Source organism: Saimiri boliviensis, chromosome 4 (genome assembly GCF_048565385.1).
Source record: "Saimiri boliviensis isolate mSaiBol1 chromosome 4, mSaiBol1.pri, whole genome shotgun sequence".
Lineage (NCBI taxonomy): Eukaryota > Metazoa > Chordata > Mammalia > Primates > Cebidae > Saimiri > Saimiri boliviensis.
This window is the reverse complement of record NC_133452.1, coordinates 89,649,765-89,674,609: the sequence shown is the minus strand read 5'-3', so window position 1 is coordinate 89,674,609 and position 24,845 is coordinate 89,649,765. Positions and strand designations below refer to the sequence as shown.

The window sequence follows — 24,845 nt, the reverse complement described above, 5'->3', positions numbered from 1 at the left end:
ATACCTATCATGTCTTTCCACATAACTCCCCTACTATTACCTGGACCCTAGTTAGAGTCACTATTATTTTTTGCCTGGATTACTGCATCAGGCTCCTAAATGGACTGGCTTCACTATCTCCAGCCCGGTGAGATATCACATAGTAAAGAGATAGTGATGTTTCTAAAACCAAATCTGATGTCATTCCTTTGCTTAAATCTTCTCTTAGTTTCTTACCATATTTAAAGATCCAAATTCCTTATTATAGCCTGATTTATGTGACTGTATAAAATCAGGCCTTATATACAGAAAAGCCACACTGTCCTTCTTGCTCCTCAAAAACACAAAAGAGGCTTTATGCTTGCTATTCACTCTGACTGGGATGTTCTTTCCTTGAATCTCACAAGGATGGCCCCTTCCAAAATGTCAATCACATGTTATCTTAAATGTTACTTCTTTAAGAGGTCTCTTTGGCTGTGCGGCTTATAGTGATAAGGTACAGTATAGTGTGGTGGTATAGTGGTGAGCATAGCTGTCTTCCAAGAGGTCTCTTTGATCATTCAATCTAAAATGGCCATTCATTCACTATCTCATAATCACTCTACTTTAATTTCCTCCATAGAATCTAAAACTCATGATCTGATACTTTCCCTGTACATATTTAGTATCTCCTCCCCACTAATGTCACCTCCATGAGGGCACGAACTCTTAGTAATTGCTTATCTCCAACACTTAAGTAAGTGTCTGACACATTGGATTTTAATTGTCATTCTTAAAAAACTAAAAGCTCTACTAAACATGAACTAGGCCTATTTTATTCTTTGTTCTTGATTGAAGACTCTGGCACAAAGTATACATTCAATATCTGATGGATGGATGGATGGATGAATGAATAAATGAATGAATGAATGAATCCCTCCCTTCCCTTCCTAGATTCCCTAGTATTCTAAGACGGGGCAAATGTTTTTGGTGATCTCAACACATTGCTGGCCTACAATGAGCTTGTAGTCAACTAATACTGTACACTAAATCAATTTATATGAATTATTATAAAATGAAATCTCTCCACCTCTATCCATTTCCCAAATTCTACACTGAAGTAATTGACTTCTTACACTAAACATAGAGCTTTAAGTCTAATGGCCTTGTCAAAATTAACTTTTAAAGTGCCTTTGTCAAAAAATACTTACAAGAAAATAATAGAGCAAGAAAAGTTAAATATTTTAAGCCATGACCCATAAATTATATAAGTAGCTGGCACAGAGAGACCTTCTTTAAAGTATTTAAAAAAAAATTTTTTGAGGTACTAAAAAGTTAATCTATCTTGTCAGCGTATACAGAAATGACCATTCTTTGCCGAAACTAACAAAGCCACAAAGAACTGCCTCTTAAGTGTTTAAGATACTGGATCACCATTTTGATTACCCAAGAGTTACTTATTAAATATGACACAGAGTACAGAACTGCTGGTTTGCGGGCACTCTTAAGTATCTAATTACTTCAAACAAAAGGCTACATTCTCAATTTTTTATATTTTGTTTTTATTCAAGTTACTCATAGGCAGCACTTTAAAATTAGGCTTTTTAAATTAAAGGCCAAAACTAAAAAAGTTTGCAAATATGACATTGCTAAAAGAATGATAGCCTTAATAATTTAAACCCCAAAATGTCCGTCCTGTGGAGTTAGGGTCTTTATACACAGAATGTGTAAGATCGATATCATTTAAAATAAACAACTGAAAAACCACAGATGGTGGGTTAATTTGTCAATGAAGATAAACATCAGTTTCAGCCTTCTAGAGTATGAAAACCGGCAATTAATTCGTTCTGTGGCAGAATAATAAACTGTACTTCAGAATTTTGACTTTAATGTCTCTTTCTCCAGCAGTAGATCAGCATATCTATGCTGAAGTTCCTTTTCTCTTTCTTGTTGTCGCTGAACATCTTCTTTTAGACACTTAAAGAAACAAAAACATTAAGTAATTATTTTAGATGTAACTATACTGAAAAAAATCTACAGTACTCTACCATCTTAAAAACCAGCTGAGTTAAATCATGATTCTTAAGACGTAAATATTTCTCAAAGAGAAACAAACATATCCAATACTTTTGCTATAAAAGCAGTATTACAGCCATTCTTTGATTTGGTCATATGCTTGCCATCTTGTAAAATCCTGCTGCTACTTCAAATAAACAAACCACTACTGTCCTGTCAATACCCACAAATGAACTTCAAGAAGCCCTGACTGCCCTTTAGCTGGACAGGAGCTATTATGCACATTTGGTAGATAATTGAATCCAAACCTGGTCAAAGAAATGTGATGGTTTGGAAGGACTAGCTATGTTCCCAGCAACCTAAGTTACAAAAAAAAAAAGATACTGGTTTAGTTTCCCCTCAAAGAACTACATGAATGGGTTGCAATTAAGTTTCAAGGGGACAAATTGCAAGAGCTAAGTATTCCATTTCACAATGTATCTATATACAAAACAGAAGATGAGTAAGGGAAGGTCTTTGTATTTACAACTTGCCTGGTCTATCCATCTATACAGAGGCAATTCTAGACTAGAAAGTCAAATACTTAGGCTCTCATTATTAAAAGCCTGACAGTACCAACTTCAGAGACAGCCAGCATAGGAGAAGTAAAAAGAGTACAGCTCTGATAATTCTTTGCAGCACTCTTTAAGCAACGCTTCAGTATATCACATTACCTCTAGCCTCCGGGGAATAGCAGAATCTTCATGTTTCTTGAGTTCTTCAAAAGTACGTAACTCCAAGTGAGCCTGTTCAATTTGGTCCCATAAGTCATTCAACTGTTTCATGAGCCCCATGGCACGAGACTGGTAACCCCCAAGCAAAATTTTCATCTTCTTTTCCATCTTTGCAGCTCTCTTGGCTTCTGTCGTCATGTGACCCCTGTTTATCTGGAGAGCAGGGGAAGATCTCAGCATACATGAGAAAAGCAGGCTATTAAATAACAGGGCTAAAAAGGTACCATTTGTTCATGTACGTGCCTCAAAGCAAAAATATACTAGAACTCTTTATAGCTCAACTACTGTAACACAGTATCAAGCTTAAGAAGGATTTATCTTGCACCTAAAGGGTTTTATAGGTGAGTCCCAAATAATCTATAATCTATTTATAATAATTTGACCCATGATTGAAGCACGAAGTGGGCTTGAATGTCATAGTATGGGAAAAACTAATGTCTACTTTCTGAAAATGACTTCTGCTATCATTCAACATTATTTATTTTGGGACTAGCTGCAAGCCATCCTCATCATCTGTATCTCAAAAATGTACTTCTGGGAGTCTGCTCACACATCAAGCAACCCAACTTTTACAGTTTCCACCCAAGGGCCTGCATCCTAAATCTCCAGGCTCTGGGACCTGAGGGATCTACTGCCAAGTCTTCCTAGATCACTAGATCCCTAGAACAAAGAGATGCTTTTAATCAGGCATGCAAGTACTTTCGGGGACTACAACCTTTAGCGGCAGTGCAAAGAAGGGGCTAAAAATGTGAAGCTCCACATTTCTCCCTGGAAAGAGCTGATGGCACAGTCTTGCAGTGGATACTCGACAGCCTGGCTTTGAACTTGCATTGGGGGGTTAATGGGACCGTGCAAAAGTAGCCTTCTGGCAGCCTAAGCAGCAGCTGGACACTTTCTGAGCCTTTTCCCTCTGGCTTGCCCCAGCAATAACTCTAGGCCTACTAATTCCTCCTAGAAGGAGTTTGTCCACATATCAAATGCCTCAATTTTCACAGCATCCATTCAAATGATTATATCCTAAATCTCCTAGATCTGGTAATGGAAGAGACTAGACATATGCAAGTCTCTGTAGATTAAAAAATAAGGAGGTGGTTTTAAACAGGTGTGCAAATACTTTCTAGGGCTACACTCCCTGGGAGCAGAGAAGAAAAGAATCTGGAACATGCAGCTCTCATTTTCTCTCCAAAAAGGGTTTATAACTGCATACTCTTCCAGTGGCTACTTGACAGTCTGGCCTCTAACTTCCATCAGAGAGCTAATGGGGGAGACAAACGGTAGCCACAGGCAGCCTGAGCAGGAACTTGTCATATCCTGAGCCTTTCCTCCAGCACATCCCACTGATGATTTCAGTCCTAACCATTCCTCCTAAAAGGAGTTTGTCCACAGACTGAGTGCCACATTTTTATAGCGACATACACACAAGGGACTGTACCCTTCACAACCTAAGCTATGGGAAGTGACAGGGTTTCGCATTCTGGAATCTCCCTAAACCACAGAAAACAAAGAGGTAGACACGGAACGAGCCCACTTCCAGCCGCTATCTCCGCAGGACCATAGAGTGCAGCCACAAGCCAAGCATAGGCATTTGCCATAGAGACGGCTTACTGTAGAGAGGGTGGAAGAATCAGGCACCTGACTTCAACATGAGGACAGAAGGAACTGGGACACATACCCAGTACCTCAACCTTCCCAGCTATATCTAAGCTTCTGGCTTCTACCTTACTAATCACAGGGTACTGACAGAATATGGCAGCAAAAATAGAGACAGCGGTCTGAACAAATACAAAGATTTAAAAGGTATCTTAAAATCTCCACCTAGATGGATTGGTGAGATCCTTCTGCTACACAAGGCCAGTCTGAGAAGACTAAGAGAGGCAGTTATCCCATGTAATGCACAGAGACCAACATAGAGAGAGTCAAGAACAATGAAGAAACAGAAATATATATTAAAAAAAAAAAAAGGAAGAAAATAAATCAATAGAAACCAACCCAAATGAACTGGAGATGTATGATTCACCACCTAACAGGGAATTCCAAATAATGGTCACAAAGACACTTACCAAGGTTGAGAAAGCAATGCAAGAACAAACTGAGAACTTCCACAAAGAGATAGAAAGTATTAAAAGTACCAATGAGAAAATATCAATCTGAAAAATACTAAAACTAAACTGAACAACTCAATATAGGGGGTTCAACAGCAAACTAGCTCAAGCAGATGAAAGAATCAGTAAACTAAAAGACAGGTGACTGGAAATCATCTAATCTCAGGAGCAAAAAGAAAAAATAATGAAAGAGAGTAAAGATAACGTAAGAGACTTACGGGACACCATCATGGAGAACAACTTACGCATTATCAGGGCCAGAAGAAGAAAACAAGTAACATATTCAAAGAAATAATGGCAGAAAACTTCCCAAGCCTGGGGAAGGAAATAAAAAGCCAGATCCAGGAAGCCCAAAAGAAACCAAATAAGACCAATTCAAAGAGACCCACCAAGACACATCACAATTAAAATATCAAAAACTAATGGCAGAGTGTTGAAAACTGCAAGGAAAAACCATACCACCATGTATAAAGGAACCTCCGTTAAGACTACCAGAAAATTTCTCAGCAGAAACTTTTCAGGCCAGAGGGGAGTGGAATGATACATTTAAAACTCAAAAGAAAGAAAAGGAAAAGCTGGGCACGGTGGCTCATACCTATAATCCCAGCAATTTGGGAGGCTGAGGCAGGCAGATCATGAGGTCAGGAGTTCAAGACCAGCCTGACCAACATGGTGAAACCCTATCTCTACTAAAAATACCAAAAAAATTAGCCGGATGTGGCATGCACCTGTAATCCCAGCTACTCAGGAGGCTGAAGCAGGAGAATCGCTTGTACCCGGGAGGCAGAGGCTGCAGTGAGCTGAGATCATGCCACTGCACTCTAGCCTGGGCAACAGAGTGAGACTCCATCTCAAAAAAAAAAAAAAAGAAAGAAAGAAAAAAAAAAAGAAAAAGAAAAGGAAGAGAAACTGCCAACCAAGAATACTATATCCAGCAATCCTGTATTTCAAAACCAATGGATGATAAGGACTTTCTCAGGCAATCAGAAGCTGACTTTATCACCACAAGACCCGCCTTATAGGAAATGCTAAAAGGAGTTCTTAAACTGAAGGAAGATAATGCTAATTAGTAAACAAAAATATATTAAAGTATAAAACTCACTAGTAAAGCTATGTACATTGTCATATCCAAAACATTCTAATACTCTAATGGAAGTGAGTAAATCAATTATATCTCTAATGTAAAGGTTAAAAGGCAAAACTATTAAGTACAACAATTTGTTAAGGGAATAAAAATTATATAAAAATTTTAAGTATAACATCAGAAACATATGGGAGAAAGGGGTGTAAAAGTGTATAGTTTGTGTTCAATCAAAATTAAGTTATCAACTTAAAATACCGTTATATAAACTGTTTTATGAAAGCCTCAAGCTAACCACAAAGCAAAAGTCTATAATAGACACACAAGAGATAATAAGATAAAATCCAAAGCATATCACTACAGAAAGCCATTAAGCACCACCCCACCCCCCACACACAGCACAAGCAAGAGAAGAAGAATAGAACAAAGAATCTATAAATAGAAAACAATTTACACTGGTTAAGTCCTCACCTATCAATAATTACTCTGTAAATGGATTACATCCCCAATCAAAAGGCATAGAGTGACTATTAATAAAAAGAACAAGATCTTTTTAATCAATAAAAAGAACAAGACCTCCCAAAGTGCTGAGATTACGCGTGTGAGCCACCATGCCCTAGCCTGGATAAGGGGCCAATACCCAAAATATACCAAAAAAAAAAAACAAACCAAAACAAAACAAAACAAAACCCTCAAATTACTCAATAAAAACCAAATAACCCTATTTTTAAAATCGGCAAAAGACCTGAATAGACTTTCTCAAAAGAAGACACACAAGTGGTCAACAGATATATGAAAAAAATGCTTAACATCTCTTATCACAGAAACGCAAATCAAAACCACAAAGAGGTATTACCTCACAGTTGTTAGACTGGTTATTATTTTTGAAAATGAAAAATAGTATGTGTTGGCAAGGGATGTGGAGAAAAGGGAACCCCTGTTAACTGCTGGTGGTACTGTAAGTTAGAACAGCCATTTTGGAAAACAGTATGGAGGTTCCTCAAAAAACTAAAAACAGAATTATCATTCAATCCAGCCATTCCACTTCTGGTATACCTATCCAAAGGAATCGAAATCAGTAAGCAAAAGAGATGTCTACACTTTCATGTTCATTACACCATTATCCACAACAGCCAAGATAGGGATTTTTAAAATATGGTATAGACATACAATGGAATACTATTCAGTCTTTAAAAACAGGAAATCCTGTCATTTGCAACAACAGATGGACAGAGGACATTCTGCTAACTACAATAAGCCAGGCACAGAAAGCCCAATACTGTATGATGTAACTTGTACATGGAATCTAAGAATGTTAATCTCATAGAAGTAGGCAGTACAATGGTGGCTACCAGAGGATAGTGGGGTAAGTGGTAGACAGGGAAAGGGGAGATGGTGAAAGGTATAAAGTTTCTGTTAGACAGGAAAAAGAGGTTCTGGTGGTCTATTATACAGCATGGTAATCACAGAATAATGTTTATTTCAAAACAGCCAGAAGAAGGGATTTTAGGCCAGGCATGGTGACTCACACATGTAATCCCAACACTTTGGGAGGCTGAGGTGGGTGGATCACTTGAAATTAGAAATTCACAACCAGCCTTGCCAAATGGTGAAACTCCATCGCTACTAAAAATACAAAAATTAGCCAGGTGAGGTGACATGTGCCTGTAGTCCCATCTACTCTGGAGGCTGAGGTGGCAGAATTGCTTGAACCCAGAAGGCTGACGTTCTAGTGAACCTAGATCACACAACGGCACTCCAGCCTGGGAAAAACGGAGCAAGACTCTGTCTCAAGAGAGGAAAAAACGGATTTTAAATGTTCTCTCCACAAAGAAATGGTACATATTTCAGGTGATGTATATGTTAATTAGCTGATTTAATTATTTCATTTCTGTGTATGGAAAAAAAATCACATTTTACTCCATAAATATATCCAATTATTATTTGTCAATTAAAATAGAACTTTAAAAAATATGGCCAGGTGCAGTGGATCATGCCTGCAATCCCAGCACTTTGGGAGGCCAAGGTGGGTGGATCACCTGAGGTCAAGAGTTCAAGACCAGCCTGGCTAACATGGCAAAACCCCATCTCTACTAAAAATACAAAATTTAGCCAGGCATAGTGGTGTATACCTGTAGTCCCAGCTACTCAGGAGGCTGAGACAGGAGAGTCACTTAAACCCAGGAGGCAGAGGTTATAGTGAGCCAAGATCAGACCACTGCACTCTAGCCTGAGCAAAAGAGCAAGACTCAGTTTCCAAAAAAAAAAGTATTATACATCTTCTGTATTATACATATGATACACTTTTAATAGCTAGAATATACCATAGTTATAATCAAAACGTAACTCCCTGAAACTACAAAATGACTGTATTTTTACAATGTTATAATTCTAAATTTGGCATAAAACTCAGAGAGCACAAATATAAACATTACATAAAGCAACAAAATATTTTTTAAACTTTGAAGACTTAAAACATACCATAAAGTCAAGACAATTTCCCTATTGAATATGTATACTGAGTATAGGCAGGCTGCCTTCTCTGATTATTCTAAAATTATAGGAAAATAATTTTTAAATGTATAAACTCAAAAACAGGAGAGAGACAACAGAAGATTTAAACAAAACTCTGGATACAGCAGGGGCAATAAACTGATACAATAGGGCAGACAAAGTCTGAGCTTAGAGAGTCAAACAAGAGGCAGAACAGGTATGAAATGCAGAATTCACCGGCATCATATTGTATCTATGTATATATTCTACACCAGTGGTTCCCAACCTTTTTGGCACCACGGACTGGTTTCATGGAAGACCATTTTTCCAAGGACCAGGGTGGGGAGTAGGGGTGGTTTTCAGATGATTCAAGTGCATTACATTTATTGGGCACCTTATTTCTACTATTATTACAATGTAATATATAATAATTATATAGCCTGCCATAATGCAGAATCAGTGGGAACCCTGAGCTTTTTTTCCTGCAACTAGACAGTCCCTTCTGGGGGTGATGGGAGACAGTGACAGATCATCAGGCATTAACTTCTCATAAGGAGCGTGCAACCTAGATCCCTCACCTGTGCAGTTCTCAAGAGGCTTCATGCTCCTATGAGAATCTAATGCCACTGCTAATCTGACAGGAGGTGGAGCTCAGGCAGCAATACAAGTGATGGGGAGTACTGTAAATACAGAGAAAGCTTCACTGGCCTGCCTGTGCTTCACCTCCTACTGTGCAGCCTGGTTCCTAACAGGTCACAGACTGGTACTCGTCCACAGCCTGGGGATTGGGGACCCTGTTCTACATCCCCATGATATGATCACTTCACATTTTAAAATAATCTGCAAATGCTTGTGCAACATAACAACACTTACACTTGTGAGGTCAAAGCCTTTGGAATAATTAGTAAATCTGTATTAATTTTCTTTATGTCTGTCTATTCCCTGCTTCCTCCCGTCTCCCCGACACCTTTTCCTGTCTCTCTCTCCATTCTTCTCTCTCCAACTAATTCCATCAGGTGATTCCATAAGTAGCTAAAAGTAGGTAGTTTCAGAATAATGTGTAGCCAAATGATACTCTGTAATTCAAAATAATGTAACTAAGAACAACCTGTAAAGAGACAGAAAGAGAGCTATGTACATACTTTTTTCTAAGACAGTAAATGTCGTGGGGGGGAGGGTAAATAAGCAGATATGGTACCATGGTGAAAATACTGTCAAATGCGGAATTCTGATATGAAAACTGTACCTACGATGTTTTCTAAAAGTTTACACTCAATATAATCGTATTTGTAGAGTTCTAAAACAAGTATGTAGCTTCCCATGATAACAACTCTGAAATACCCACTTCAATGCATAACATCTGATCTTTAAAAAAGTTCAATCTCAATGCTTTATGATTATAAGTAAGAATGTAAAAAAAAGTAGTGTCCCTCAAAACTTAAAATATATTTCTACTGGAAAAGTAGTACCATACTAGTTCATATCTATCCATCTCCAGCTTAGTTTATTACAAGTCAGAGTCAAATAAGCCCATGGAAGGTGGAGGCAGGGTACGAGTAACACTGCATGCACGTGCCTTACAAACATGAGATGGATCTAAAATTAATTTAAATGAAGCTCCTTTAAAACCATGCATTTCTTCAGATTTTTATAAAAGCTTTTACTCCTCTGCAATTTACTTGAATAAATTCATGAAAACTGCTAATGTTCTTTATAAATGAACCTCTGATAAATCAAACCAAGTTCCATGGCAATGATTATGTGTCTCCTAAAAGAGTCAGGACATACTGGGTAAGGGCAGGCAGCACAGTATAGTGGGTAAGAGTGAGTCACTCTTACAACCCAGCACTGCTGCCCAGCTGTTTTGACCTGATGAAAGTTATTTAACCTGTGTGTCTCCATTTCTTTATCAGTAAAACGGCAGTCATTGCTACAAGTTGTTATGAAGCTTAAATAAGATGACAGACACAAAAAGCCTCAGCTGCCCAGCGCCTGGCACAGAATAAGCAGTCAACAAATGTCAGGTCTGATTACTATTATTTTCCAGATATTAAGAGTTCAAACATTTTGCTCTTTTCCCTAATAATTAAGGGAGTAAAAGAATGAGGCTTTAAAAGCTTCGTTAAAATTCCATCTTCAGGCCGGGCGCGGTGGCTCAAGCCTGTAATCCCAGCACTTTGGGAGGCCGAGGCGGGTCGATCACGAGGTCGAGAGATCGAGACCATCCTGGTCAACATGGTGAAACCCCGTCTCTACTAAAAATACAAAACATTAGCTGGGCATGGTGGCACGTGCCTGTAATCCCAGCTACTCAGGAGGCTGAGGCAGGAGAACTGCTTGAACCCAGGAGGCGGAGGTTGCGGTGAGCCGAGATCGTGCCATTGCACTCCAGCCTGGGTAACAAGAGCGAAACTCCGTCTCAAAAAAAAAAAAAAAAATTCCATCTTCAGTAAAAGTCTAGGTAGACCCTTTCCTGGAAATACAACAAGGAAAACCAGCTGGTCCTTCTTTAAGTGAGGAGTTTGCCCCTGGTGGACCATGAGACCCAATAACACACACTGGACCTCTGTCCTACAGTGTAAAAATAGTATCAGAACATGGACTCATGGTGCTTCCCAACTCTAGGAGAAGATTTTCTAGCCCTGAAGTTCAAACCACGTGAAGGAAGTATCTTAAGTATCTGATCCAGCAGTTCCACTCCTAGTATTTCCCAAGAGAAATGAAAACATGTCCACATGAAAACTTGTACACGAATGTTTAAAGCAACATTATTCATAATAGGTAAAATGTAGAAGCAACCCAAATATCCATCAACTGTTACATGGATAAACAAAATGTGGTATCATCCACACAATGGGATAGTACTCAGCCATAAAAAGAAATACTAATAGATGCTACCACATGGATGACGTTTGAAAGCATGTTAAATGAAAGAAGCCCATCACAAAAGACAACATATTATATGATACTACTTATGTGAAATGTCCAAAATAGGCAAATCTATAGATACAAAAAGTAGATTGATTGTTGCCTAGGGGTAGGCAGGTTGCGGGAAATGGGGAGTGACTGCTGATACATAATCTCTTTCTGAGGTTATCAGTGTTCTAATAATGGCTGCACAACTATGTGAGTTTACTAAAAGCCACTGAACCATACACTTTAAATGGTCTGAACTTTATGGTATGTAATTTCTATCTCAGTAAGGCTATTAAAAAAATAAGGTCTACTGCCAGGCACAGTGACTCACGCCTGTAATCCCAGCACTTTGGGAGACCAAGGCAGGCAGATCACAAGGTCAAGAGATCGAGACCATCCTGGCCAAAATAGTGAAACCCTGTCTCTACTAAAAATACAAAAATTAACTGGACATGGTGGTGTGCACTTATAGTCCCAGCTACTCAGGAGGCTAAGGCAGGAGAATCACTTGAACCCAGGAGGCAGAGGTTGCAGTGAGCTGAGATCGCGCCATTGCACTCCAGACTGGCAAAAAAAAAAAAAAAAAAAAAAAAAAAAAAAAGGTATACTAGTAGTAGAAACATTACCTCCATAGGAGAAAATAAAATACCTCCATGTTCAATTCTTCTGAATACAAAATGCAAAAATATCCCCCCAGAAATCAAGAGTACCTTCTGAGTATAAGTTCTAGAAAGGTGGCAGCAGGATGGAATTAGAAAAAAAAAAAAAAAAGACAAAACTTCCATCACATAAATTTTACAACACCATCAAAGAGAGAAGACAATAATTTGTACACACTCACTTCCACTTCAAATATTTCTGGAGTATGTCTTTTTAAGCCAGTGGTTTTCAACCACAACTCAACTTCAGAATTACCAGTGGAGTTTTTAAATCTACCAGCACCAGTGCCCTAACCTCAGAGACTCTGATTTAAATGGAGTCAGACTTTTGTGTTCTTAAAAGCTCCCATATGATTCTAACAGGCAATTAGGATGACAAACTCTGGTTTAGCCAGAGTCATTAGAGCTAGGTATCAATTGTTTCCTCAACTATACCTACCAAAAAGTCCTCATTTCCAATAAGCTATGAACAACTAAATCCATCAAATTATATTCAAGTTCCTTATTCTATAATTTAGAATGTTCAGCCGGGCAACAGTGGCTCACACCTGTGATTCTAGCACTCTGGGAGACCAAGGCAGGTGGATCACTTGAGCCCAAGAGTTTGAGACCAATCTGGACAACACAGTGAAACACCGCCTCTCAAAAAATACAGAAATTAGCCAGACATGGTGGTGCATCCTTGTGGTTCCAGCTACTTGGAAGGCTGAGGCAGGAATCACCCAAGCCTGGGAGGTTAGAGGCAGCAGTGAGCTATGATCACACCACTACACTCCAGCCTGGTCAACAGAGCAAGACCCTATCTCCAAAAAAGAAAAACAATTCAGCATGTTCTAAGAATACCCATATTACCTACTCCAGTCACATCTGGATTCAAACATACATTCCAAAACCCTTAAGAGCAAACAATGTCAAATACATACAATACTTTTTAAAAATTAGTCATACAAATGAACATTTTCATTGGTTAAGATAACTCAATTAGGTATACACTGTGCTCCAGGGATAGTCCATTTCCAAATTGGTGTAATGGCATAATACCTATACTCAGAAACCGCTTAATTAGTCATCAAGGTACATTTAGTATTACCAGTACCCTGTATCTTAGAATTACCTCACCTCATCCAGTGGAGTTATTATTCTCAAACCATCAGATTTTAAAACTTCAAAGCTGTTAGCTTTCATTTAATGTCAACAATTTTATTTCATTTAGCTCAAGCTTTTTAAGTCTTCTGGCTCAAATATTGTGCTAAGGTTCCAATCAAATATGGACATAAGTTGTACGAAAATTAAGCACAGGAAAAAATTAATTTAGCCAAATAACTATGTAGTAATTAAACATATAAAGAAGAAATGGAATACAGCTGTTAATACTCAAGTTAAGCTCAGTTATCTTACACTTGTCATTTGATTACTAAAACACAAAGGAAGGTATCTGCATGCTTTGTAAAATGCTCAACCTATGACTGCTCAACATGCTTTAAGAGGAAAAATCCTAACCTACAGTTTCTGCTTTTTTCAAGCTAATAAACCTCAAGTATGAAATGTACCTGCATATAGGGAAAGCACAACTTTAAATCAGGCCAGCTCCTCCTAACACTCATACACACACACAGAAACAACACTGAAGTGCAAGACAGTATAAAACTTTATATCCTAAAATTCAAAGAAAAAGGGAAAATCAGACTCAGATTTAACCAGATTCACACTTCTAAATTTTTTAAAGCAAGCACTACAACTGCCCTGATGGACACCTTACTGGCACAAAATTCATTAAATAAAGTTCACTATCACTAATAGGAACGTAAAGTAGACCAACATTTGATACAATTAAAGCTGACTTGATCAAATATGAAAGGGTAAACTTCAATTCAAAACAGGAAATTAACAAGAATATATTCACATACAAATGGGTAGGAAGACCAAGCTGAGATATTTCATGCATCGTAATTCTATTTCATAATACAGTATCTAAAATTTGCTTCAAAATAGTAGTGGAAGGAAGGATGATGGGGAAACAAGAGTGGCTACGACTGATGACTGTCATAGCTGGGTGTGAATACATGAAGATTCATTACACCAGTATACTTTGGTGTATGTTTGAAAATTCTTGTAATAGAAGATTTTTTTAAGTCGAATTGAATACTCTATCTACTCTAAAGGCTACTTTCTCAAGACCATATACCACAAACCATGAAACATTAATGTAATGAAATATAATGGAGACATTAAAATTTACAACTACGTCAACTATTTCAACACACCAAAATATATACATAAAATGTTAGATTAAAATCCACAATTATGTAAAATCTATTTACACTAACTAAAATCTGAGTTTTAAGCCTCACTCAGTACAGCAATCTCCCTCCTAAAATCAGCCCATGTCTCAAATTTCAGACATTTCTCAAAATTTACAGACTATAAAAAATATAACAAATTTACTGTTGTTTAAAGTGAGGTTAGTTCCTAATACCTCATGGTATCAAACCAAGTATAATCCAATTTAGGTAACTCTAAGAGTGATACAGACCTGAAGAGACATGGGAGGAGAACTCCCATTTACTAAAACCTGCTATCTGCTAATTCAGGGGTCCCCAAACTTTTTACACAGGGGGCCAGTTCACTGTCCCTCAGACCATTGGAGGGCCGCCACATACTGTGCTCCTCTCACTGACCACCAATGAAAGAGGTGCCCCTTCCTGAAGTGCGGCGGGGGGCTGGATAAATGGCCTCGGGGTGCCGCATGCGGCCCGTGGGCCGTAGTTTGGGGACGCCTGTGCTAATCACATAGTATCTCATTTAATCTTACATTATCTCAAAAACACACTTCTATCAAATGAAACTATTACTCGCCCAATTTTTACAGATAGGAAAATGTTAAGACCCAGAGAGGGTAAGTAGGGCTCAACTGCTGGTGTCATCACTGAGTCGCTTTGCGGCTTGCCCTAGGCCACAGTCACCAGGGGACGATGCCATGCAGTTGTGCCCTACTTGAAAGTCCAATACACTGGCCACACCACTGCTAGCAAACTGAAAGTCTTCCTTGGCTCAGTGCCTGAAATGCAAACATGCCTGAAAAAATTTAAGCTGTGGAACTGAATGGCTTAAATGTCACCAGACAGCTCCCTGAAAAATAAATTATTCTAGACACATGTAAACAAGAAATAAGACCTTAATTAGCGATTCTGCCCATCATTCTTTCCCTGACTTAGATTTTCACCTAAAGGTAACCCACTTATAAGAATTCTGACATCTGAGAAAAGCTTTTACTTTCCCCAGTTTGTATTTTAAAATTCTAAATTCTTTTATTAATAAGCTATAAAACTATAAGAAAATAAACATCTCTCAAAAAAATTTACGGGAAAAAAGGGTTCCATTTACCACCTTTTTAGAAGTAGGGTGGAACATAACTAGTGTTTAATCATATTTACAACTACTGAAGGAAAAATGTAGAATATGATGATCCCATTTAGTTTTAGACACTTTCATCCACACATTTAAAAAAAAAAAAAAGGATACATGGGAGAACGTGGGGGTGTTTGTGCGCATATACACTACAATGTTTAAGGTGATTATGTCTGGATAGTAGGTTCCTTTTCTTCATGTTTTCTATTTCTTTTTAGACTTCTACAAAGCACAGCTATTATTTATAGAAAAACACCTAGAAATGTTATTTTTTTAAATGCATAGAAGAGAAACTGTCTAAAAAAGACTGGCCAGAAACCAATGGAAAACTGATGGTCCCCAGGAGATGAATCAGTAGAACCGTAAGTGTTTCCTTGGGTCATTACAAAAGGGAGCTGTATGGGACTTATAAAAGTGTAATTGTTACTTTCAAGCTCACTAAGTTTGTTAAGGTTACTAAGCTTAAGTAATTCCAAAATAAACACATTATCCTTGGGTCTCCAATACTGTCTTAAGTTGAAGTCTGTTACAGTAAGGTTCAGAAACATTAAGAACACCCCTCACTGAAACTCTTACTTGGGGGCCCAGAACATAACCTTATGCCACTGGAAAAACAGGTTTAAGGATACCCAAAATAAATATGCAGTCAATGGGAGCTCCACTTCCCAGTCCATCATTCAGCAATATGATCCCACAATAGTAAAGATGTGGCTCGAGCACAAAAACGTTTGCAAACAGGAGTCCACGAGTGATTCTCCTTTAATCTCTATACCACTTACCAGCATTTTTTTTTTAATCAGCGAACCTTCTCTATACTGATGAGATGCAGGTCCAAGAAAGTAATTATTGTTAGCATCTCTGAGTTAGCAACCATCAGACTGCATCCCTGAAAAGCATGCTAACCAGGAAGGTAAAACCTTACTAAAAACCTTTCCAAGAACAGTAATACACGAACAAAACAATGCAAGAACACTTTACATCTGCATACATTCGGAAGTGAAACATGTAAACTGGATAAAACAAATTCAATTCATGTTGAGGCGTAACAGAAGCAACCTGGTTATATCAAGATCTCTGGTCCAGCTCATAGAGTTCTTACCAGAGACCACTACGAAATCTGTCAATGACTGTAAGGATCATGGCAGAGAACAGAATTTGGGAAAGAGAGAGTATTCCAAAGTACTATGAACTCCTCTCCTGTACCACAAGTCACTTGCCCCACCCCTACACAAGACAATATAAGGATAAACCTGCTGATATCTGACAACATACAGCCCTCTACCCAGAGCTGTCCACTAACTAAATCCTTGCCCTAAGTTTTCCCTCTTTAAAGTATTAAGGACATTTTTTCCTGTGTTAAAAACACCTGACTTCATAATGAAAATCACTGAGAAAATGAGATCTACTGTGCAGCCAATTTTGCAGAAATATAACCTTCAGACGAGTCAGAGGGTCCTCCTAAGGATTCTACGAATACACTGAGAAAGATTTTAAGTGAGTTATCTGTGTTCTTTAAGTTACTTTATTTCTAAGAAGTCAATGTTATAGAATATTTCTTGACTACAGTTGACTATGCCAGTAAATTACAGAGTAGTAGTATTTCTTCTGGACCTACTTTCTATCTCTAAGGAAAGCCTTTCCATTTTTATAACTAACATGACAAAATCTACTTTTCAGCCAAACTTCCTCAACCAGCAGTTTAGATACTATTTCAAATACTATTAAATTTAACGGCAGGCCTAAATTCAGACTTCTCATTTCACTTTTGCACCTACCGGAAATTATTTCACTCAAAATAATTATGTCTTCAGATGATTTCCTATTTCCACTTAAAGTAGAAACAAATTAGAACACTTCAAATTCTATTTGCACTTCCTAAATACAGTAATGACTCATTTATCTGGCATCATCAGAAAATGAGGTTCTCCACATGAAGCATTTTCCAGGTAACAGAAGCCCACAAACACAGAGAACCTGTCTGCCTTGTTCCTTGCTGTTACCCCCAGGACCTAGAACAGTGTCCAGTGCATGGTAGGTGGGCAGTAATAATTACTGAATGTATATATAAATAAAACTACTAAAACTCTTTTATTTTTAACCATATGTGAAACTTTTTCCTATACTGAATTACAGCCATCCCTCCTTTTTTAAAAAAAGTAACACTTTTTGAAAAGAAATAAAGTTTTTCTTATTAATTTGGGACACCCTATAAATAGCAATCACTTTACTCTCCTACAATGTATCTTAGTGCCCTTAAGGCTATTAAAATACCCTGGGCTTTTTGCCACCATGTAAAAATGGCCTCAGCATGAAACTTTTCCTTTCCTTATATTAACTGTCATTGCTGTGTTTGCTCTTGCTGTCTTATTTTACACACACAAGTCTGGCAAGGTTCTAAACTTAATTCTGCCTCCAAAGCAGAATAAAATACACAGACTTGGTTACAATTCAGAAGTCTTGTCCACTTATTTCCGACCTGTAGCTACCTTCTGATTCTATTTATTTAACAAACTCCTTGCACACATACATCCTCTACCACATTCTACATAAAATTTGAGATGGTACTACTAGTTTTAAATGAGTATCTTAAGGATTTTCACTTAAGTGCTAAGTTTCAAATATTAATCATGAGCAATGGCTCAAAGACAACCTCCAATATAAACCCCAGGGCATTCTTTTTTAAATCCATTCAGGAGACACCAGCCACGACAAAGCTGGATTTCATCTTGCTTGATAGGCAGTGATAGGGCCATAATTTAGATTCACGATTCCAAAGTTCATGGCAGCAAAAATCAAACACACTGGCAGCCATGGCATAGAGTGCTTGCAGAGAAGGGCTTATCTCCTGAACCTAAGAGTGGAAAGGATAATTTAAGTATAGCATTTAGTTTATACAATATAACTGAAGTTCCTTCCCCACAACAAACTTTGAATAATGTTTATAATTTAGCAATCAACTGAAATGAAAGATTTACCACAATTGAAATAAAATATTTATGTATTTCAAACCAGTAGAACTGTGCCTTCAAAAACTAAAACAAGCTAAAAGAAACCTAGTTCTGAATCAGGGATGAATATAAATAAAATGGGGGGTTTGTTTATTCGGGTGTTTAAGTTGCTTTTTTTTTTAAAGATTTCATGAACTTTCATTTGAAGTAAGCATAGTTTACTAAGTTAAAGGACTTGATTAAGTATTCTTTAAAAGTAACTAGCTGGGTAAACAATAAAGTAAGTTATTCAAAAGTCAAGAAAAGAAAAATGACTTCAGACTGCTTTATGAATATTCTCCAAAATCACCAATCCTTCAACAAAAATAGTTCAACGGAAGATTTCAGTTCCTGGTACTGAACTGAACAAAGAGAACCACATGTTTTTAATGGTTGCTCATAAACGACCCAAATAAATCTCCAAAAGAACAGCAGTCGTTCTTTCCGTATTTTTCCCTTTAAAATTCATAAGACCAGTTCAACACAGAAATAAAAATTACTGTACTTTATGGCACCACTCACTGTGTGACACATTTATTTGCTGTCATGAAAGTTAGTGCCTCAACAAAGTAAATGAGATTCAGGGAGAAAAAAATTTTCTACCATTTTAAAAAGCATGAAATGTTCTTGCCATTTGCGGGCAAAAAGAGTTTACCCAACTCAAATGAGAAGATTTTCATACTAAGTAAGAAATCCAAGTATTTATATATAAATGATACAAAGAAGCTTTCCAAATAGCTTTTCAATCAATGACGATGCTGACCTTAGTTCACAATTACACTGCTAACTACCATTTATAAGAAATGAAGCCTACACAACAAAAAAAATGTAACTTTACAATTTAACCACTGATGTTCTATTTTCCCTGGCTTTAACACTGAATCACAACACAGAGCAACAGCACACCCTGCTGGAAGTCGGTAATACAAATAATTAGCAGCACTGAACTGCTAAGACTTTACCCAAGAACCAGTAATTTCTCACTAACTGGGGAAAAAAGAGGTTCACAGAGATTAAACATCAGCTGCGATCTTAAAGGTTAAATTATGACTCAGAATAACTCAAATCAAAAGATACTGCTTTTTCCTGCTCATTCCCCGCCCCCCCCACTCCCCCCACCATCCCACCCCTGCCTCATTTCCCCAGCCCCACACAGCCCCAACCACCCCAAGTGATTTTACTATTCCTGGCTTTAACCCCAAATAAAAATATTTTCAGATGTGCTTTTTGTAAAAGGAAACTGGTAATTACATAAAAAAGGAAACCAAGGCCATCTTCTGCATTTGACTGCCTGAAGTACCCCTTCTCTCCCATCCCACCTTAGCCTTATAAACACCCCTAAGGATTCACATTAAGAATGTACAAGGCATGGCCAGAAGCAGTGGCTCATGCCTCTCATCCCAGCACTTTGGGAGGCCAAGGTGGGCAGATCACAAGGTCAAGAGATTGAGACTATCCTGGCCAAAATAGTGAAACCCCGTCTCTACTAAAAATACAAAAATTAACTGGACATAGTGGTGTATACTTGTAGTCCCAGCTACTCGGGAGGCCGAGGCAGGAGAATCAATTGAACCCGGGAGGCAGAGGTTGCAGTGAGCCGAGATTGCACCACTGCACTCCAGCCTGGCAACAGAGCAAAGACTCCATCTCAAAAAAAGAAGAAGAAGAAGAAGAAGAAGAAGAATGCACAAGGCAGCCTGGTGGTCTATGAACCACAATTTACATGCCATTTGCAAAATGTCTACGCAGATTCTGGAACTCAAAATATGCAGACTATATTGAGAAACCACATGTCCTGAAACTGCATCTAGTATGTTTCAACATTTTCAGAGACATGGAAAATCATGGAAGCCACTACATAGAGAACCCAGCTCTGTCCTCCCTAACTCAAACTTACAGTAACCCAAGGATGAAGAGAGTTATATTTAACTTTTGTAAATGTGCTCTCTTTGCTATAAAAAGAAAACTCCTTGGTACTGCTGAGATTTCTCTTTAGAGCAAACAGACTATGCTAGCAATGACCTACACTCTTCTGAGTGACTAGTGTTGGCTTCTTGGCTCCTTGCTCCCACATCTAAAGGTTCTGATTGACCTGTGGTCAACTTGCAGGGCATTCTTTAGGCATGAAGGCCAACAATTATTTTAAAACAAAAACAAAACAAATAAAAAACCCAATGAACAATGCCAAGGAAGATCTAACACTTAAGTGTAGTTTTCTCCAAGAACTGAAAAGGCAATAAGCATCTCAGTGTATTTTTCTGAGATTGTTTTCAGTGGCATTATTTGATTCATTATCTCCATCAAGGTACATTTAAAATTAAAAATTTAAAAGGATACCAACCTCGAGCCTCTTTTCAAGTGATTCAATTCTGTCCTTTTTACTAGCTAGATTGGCCCGTGTGTAGCGGCTCTGTCCCGGAAGATATAAAACTTGACTGTAGCATTCTTCCCACACCTGGTTATAAGCTTCACTTGAGAGTTCTCCATGGCTCATGCCTTGTTTAACCACTTCCATCTCCTGCACCAAAACGTCCTGGGCCTGTTTACGATAATAATTTCAATAAGTTTAAGTACTACAAACACTTGCTATATCCAGAGGGTGTTAGGAGACTCATTTTTTCCCTCATTCCTTGAGCCAAAGGCAAGGAATTTCAGTTGCTTGTTTTTTTGGAAGGGGGGATAACAATACCTAGGAAAAATAGCTTAAAAGGCCTTTGAGTCAATGCAGATTGCTTTTTAAAAGTCAAGCATCCATGTTTCCTCAAAAGCATAAACATCCTTTGCTTTCACTCAGTATTAAAGCAGCTGCCATTTCTCAGGTACCTATTATTTGCAAGAAACGAGGTTTAAAAGTTTTACCTGCATTATCTCCAAAGGTCACAATCACCTTACAAATTAGCCAATATTAACCTCATTTAAAAGCTAATGAAATTAAGCCCAACACGTGGCTCACTCCTGTAATCCCAGCACTTTGTGAGGCTGAGGTGGGCGGATAACAAGGCCAGGAGTTTGAGACCAGCCTGGCCAACACAGCAAAACCTCGTCTCTACTAAAAAATAAAAAATTAACGGGGCATGGTGGCGCATGCCTCTAATGCCAGCTACTCAGGAGGCTGAGGCACAAGAAACACACACGTGAACCCAGGTGGTAGAAATTGCAACGAGCTGGGATTGCACCACTGAGCTCTAGCCTGTGCGACAGAACAAGACTCGGTCCCAAAAAAGGAAAAAAAAAGGCTGATGAAACTAAGGCTCAGAGAGATTAATCAACTTGTTATGACCACATCGTTAGTAAGCAGATGAGGCAGAATACAAATGGCATCAACCTGTGTGTACTCCTTCCACTATCCCACTCCACCGTTAGTGTAGGACCTCACGTAATAATTAGCAAAGGGGAACTAGGCATCTTTTTGTCAAGTGCCATTTCTCGCATGCTGAAGGAACTGCCAGATAATGAGACTGGGGCATGAATCAGATGAGATCATAAACCAGCTTAGTTCACTACTAAAGAAAATAGTGCAAAATGACAGAATGAGAGGGATAGCTGGACCCGCTTGGGTTCAAATCACGGCTTTACCATTAAAGCAGCCCTCTGAGTTTGCGTAATTTATCTGAGCCCATTTCTCAGCTGAAAATAGCTTTCCAAACAATTATGATGTTGATCTTAGATCAGATGTGTTTGTTATTAGGCTTAAGTGAACAGTACACTAGCTCAATGCCAGACTCACAGAATTTTATTAGCATATGAATTTTTTTCCAGCCCTGTACTTCATGGCTTATGAAAAACTGGGAACCACCTTCTGTGCCTTACAGAAGCCTTTCAATCTTTCCAGTAATATTAAAAATAAACACATCAAAATCTAAAAAAAACAAGAGAAATGATCAATAAACAAAAAATTTTAACAAAAAAATGAAAACTCATGTCTATAGAAGATAAAATGGACCCTAAAACATTAACTCTTAAGGAAAATAATGGAAAGAAATCAATTTTAACCTACTTTAAAGTACATTAAAGAAAAAGAAAATCTGACACTTTATTAAAAGAGAAATGCTATTTTACTCTAACTGTACACAGTAAAAATTTACAAGTTCAGATCTCGTAATCATTAGGAGAGAATATGGCTAAGTTATCTTTAAACTATTCATAAATAATCTGCTAAGTAAATAGCTGCTTCAAATTCTTTTTGTAACAAAGAGAAATATACACAGATAAATAAAATATGAGAGAATATTTAAACTACTTTGTTTCACACAATTCCAAACCAATACCTATAATTATTATTTTTCATAAATTCTGTTAAGGTTTATCCTCTACAGAATCTCCAAAAGCAACAATGTGATCTTTGTTTCAAGTTTCCATACATACAATTTAGGAAAATTTATTTCCTAAATTCCTCTTCCCCTCATATTTTCACTCTAAAAAGAGGAAACACTGCAAGTATCAATTTCGTAGCCTGATTCTCAATCCCAGTGCAATGATTAAATGTGCTTGACAGAGAGTAAGCAATCAACAGATGTCAGTTTCCCTACTGCACTTACTAAAAAATGAGTGACTCAAAATTATTCTGAAATCAGGGACAAGTTGTTGAAATACAAATCAAAACCCTCCTTTCTTTCTCTATTTTCTAAAAATCCTGTAATAAATATGTATTGCTTATGTGATAAAGAAAATACAAAGTAAGAAATTGTGAGAGGGGAAGAAAGAGGAAGAATGCAGGAGAGAAGACAGAAGAGTTTGTAAGAATCTTGTTTGTTTTATCCTAGGAAACCAGGAGCTCACTCCAAATCCATGAGTCTCTCACTGCTCCTCAGGGCTGAAGGCTAAAGAAAAAAAGACTTAAGCTAATGACCACTCTGCTTCCAACTATGAGACCCACTCTATCTTCTTATACAATTGTGGAGATTTCTATTTACAATCAGTTGTCTGCTCTATCAAAGCAGAAGGAATAAAATGTGTACAGAGGAAAAGACCAGACACAGACTTCATATAAGAAATCATTTCTTCATGTCTTTATCCAAAAAAGTAGGGGGAAATCATGTAAGAGGAGTATATTCAGCAAACAAGTATTTCCTTTCTTTCAGCAAGTGAAAGGTTTAATCTATAAACATTTTTATATTAGTCTCTCTCCCACTTCTTCATATTATTCTAAATAAGCAAGGTTTTAGTAGTAAAGGCATCAAATTTTTATTCAGAGACAGCAGAGCTGAATACAGAAAATGGCAACTGTAACAACTGCAAATCAAGACATTAATACCCATGAAACAAAAACACCTTGGTGGTGTTTATTTGGTAAAGGTCTAACACCGAACATGGGGGACGGAGGTGTTTAAAGCATGTCCTTTTCATAACACTTAATCTAAACATGTAACTCCTAATCATATACTTCAGTTGTTTATAAATACCAATGGGAAAAATAAGTTCATTATTTGTCCATGATACACAGCACCTAACAAATAACTAAATCTTAAGACAGAAATATTCCAGCTCAATTATACCTTTTTCAGCTCTTCTTTGGAGAACTTTTCATAAGGATTATGTTCCAGATAGGTAATGTGCTCTGAATTATTGGTACCAAACGCTACAGTTTTGCCTTTTTTACTTCCAGATGGTTCATAAGGGTGATGTAGAAGGTCATAATGAAGCATTGTGATCATTTCTTTTTTGATTAGTTCTTCACTTTTCTGTAAATCTGTTAGAGGTGGCTCTACATTTAAGGGTCTTAGAATAGTTTCATTTACCTAAAAATTTAAAACAAATACAATTACCAAACATATCACTGCAACATATTGACATTACTACCTGTTACAGCATGAATTAAATAGCAGTTTCACATTTTTGAAAGCAATTTCTATTTTTTTACTTCTAAATTCTTACTAGTACTAGTGAAACATTTTAAAGACTGGATTTGAGAACTACTTTGCTGTATTCCAGAAAGTAGATGAAATTTTCTTTTACAGTCTTTATGAATGATGTAAAAAGCAACAACCATATAAAAAGAAACTTAAAACTTCCGAAACCAGAAATTCTAACACTTACTTCTGACGGTCTTGGCAGATCTTTCTGGACAGCTTTATGCATTCGTTTCATTTCCTTTACACGTTCTGCATCTCGTATGGCCTAAAAAATGATTTTTACATCCTTTATTGCAGCTATAGAGTATTTGACTTCTCTCAGTAAAGCTAAAAACATTTTGGTATGTAAGATCACGTATGTTCAAGAGCAAAAGTTTAGAAATCAGTTTAAGTTTGTAGAAAGGCAATGCTAAGGCCACAAAAATGAATGTCTATTCATTCTCATTATAATAGAAACTAAGAGCTCCCACTGTCTACGAGAGCATTCTCCAAATTTGCACGGATTCATCCAACACATAACAAACTTTTCTCATCCAAATGGAAAATGTAAACTCTGAAGAGACTCTCGCAACACAACTCTTTCTTCCCTTTCACCCCAAA

At 37.5% G+C, this 24,845-nt stretch overlaps 1 protein-coding gene across 1 annotated transcript in view; it reads right to left on the bottom strand.

Annotated features, from left to right (window-relative positions):
* Nucleotides 1-1,267: 1,267 nt before the first annotated feature.
* CDC5L (cell division cycle 5 like) overlaps nt 1,268-24,845 on the bottom strand; it is a 62,079-nt gene continuing 38,501 nt past the window's right edge. Inside the window, exons 12-16 of the mRNA XM_003923068.4 lie at nt 24,430-24,510; nt 23,889-24,131; nt 20,735-20,932; nt 2,688-2,900; nt 1,268-1,935 (exon numbers count right to left, since the gene is read on the bottom strand). Of these exons, the coding sequence (XP_003923117.1) occupies nt 1,831-1,935; nt 2,688-2,900; nt 20,735-20,932; nt 23,889-24,131; nt 24,430-24,510 (840 nt within the window). The 3' untranslated portion in view covers nt 1,268-1,830. The remainder of the gene's footprint in view (nt 1,936-2,687; nt 2,901-20,734; nt 20,933-23,888; nt 24,132-24,429; nt 24,511-24,845) is intronic.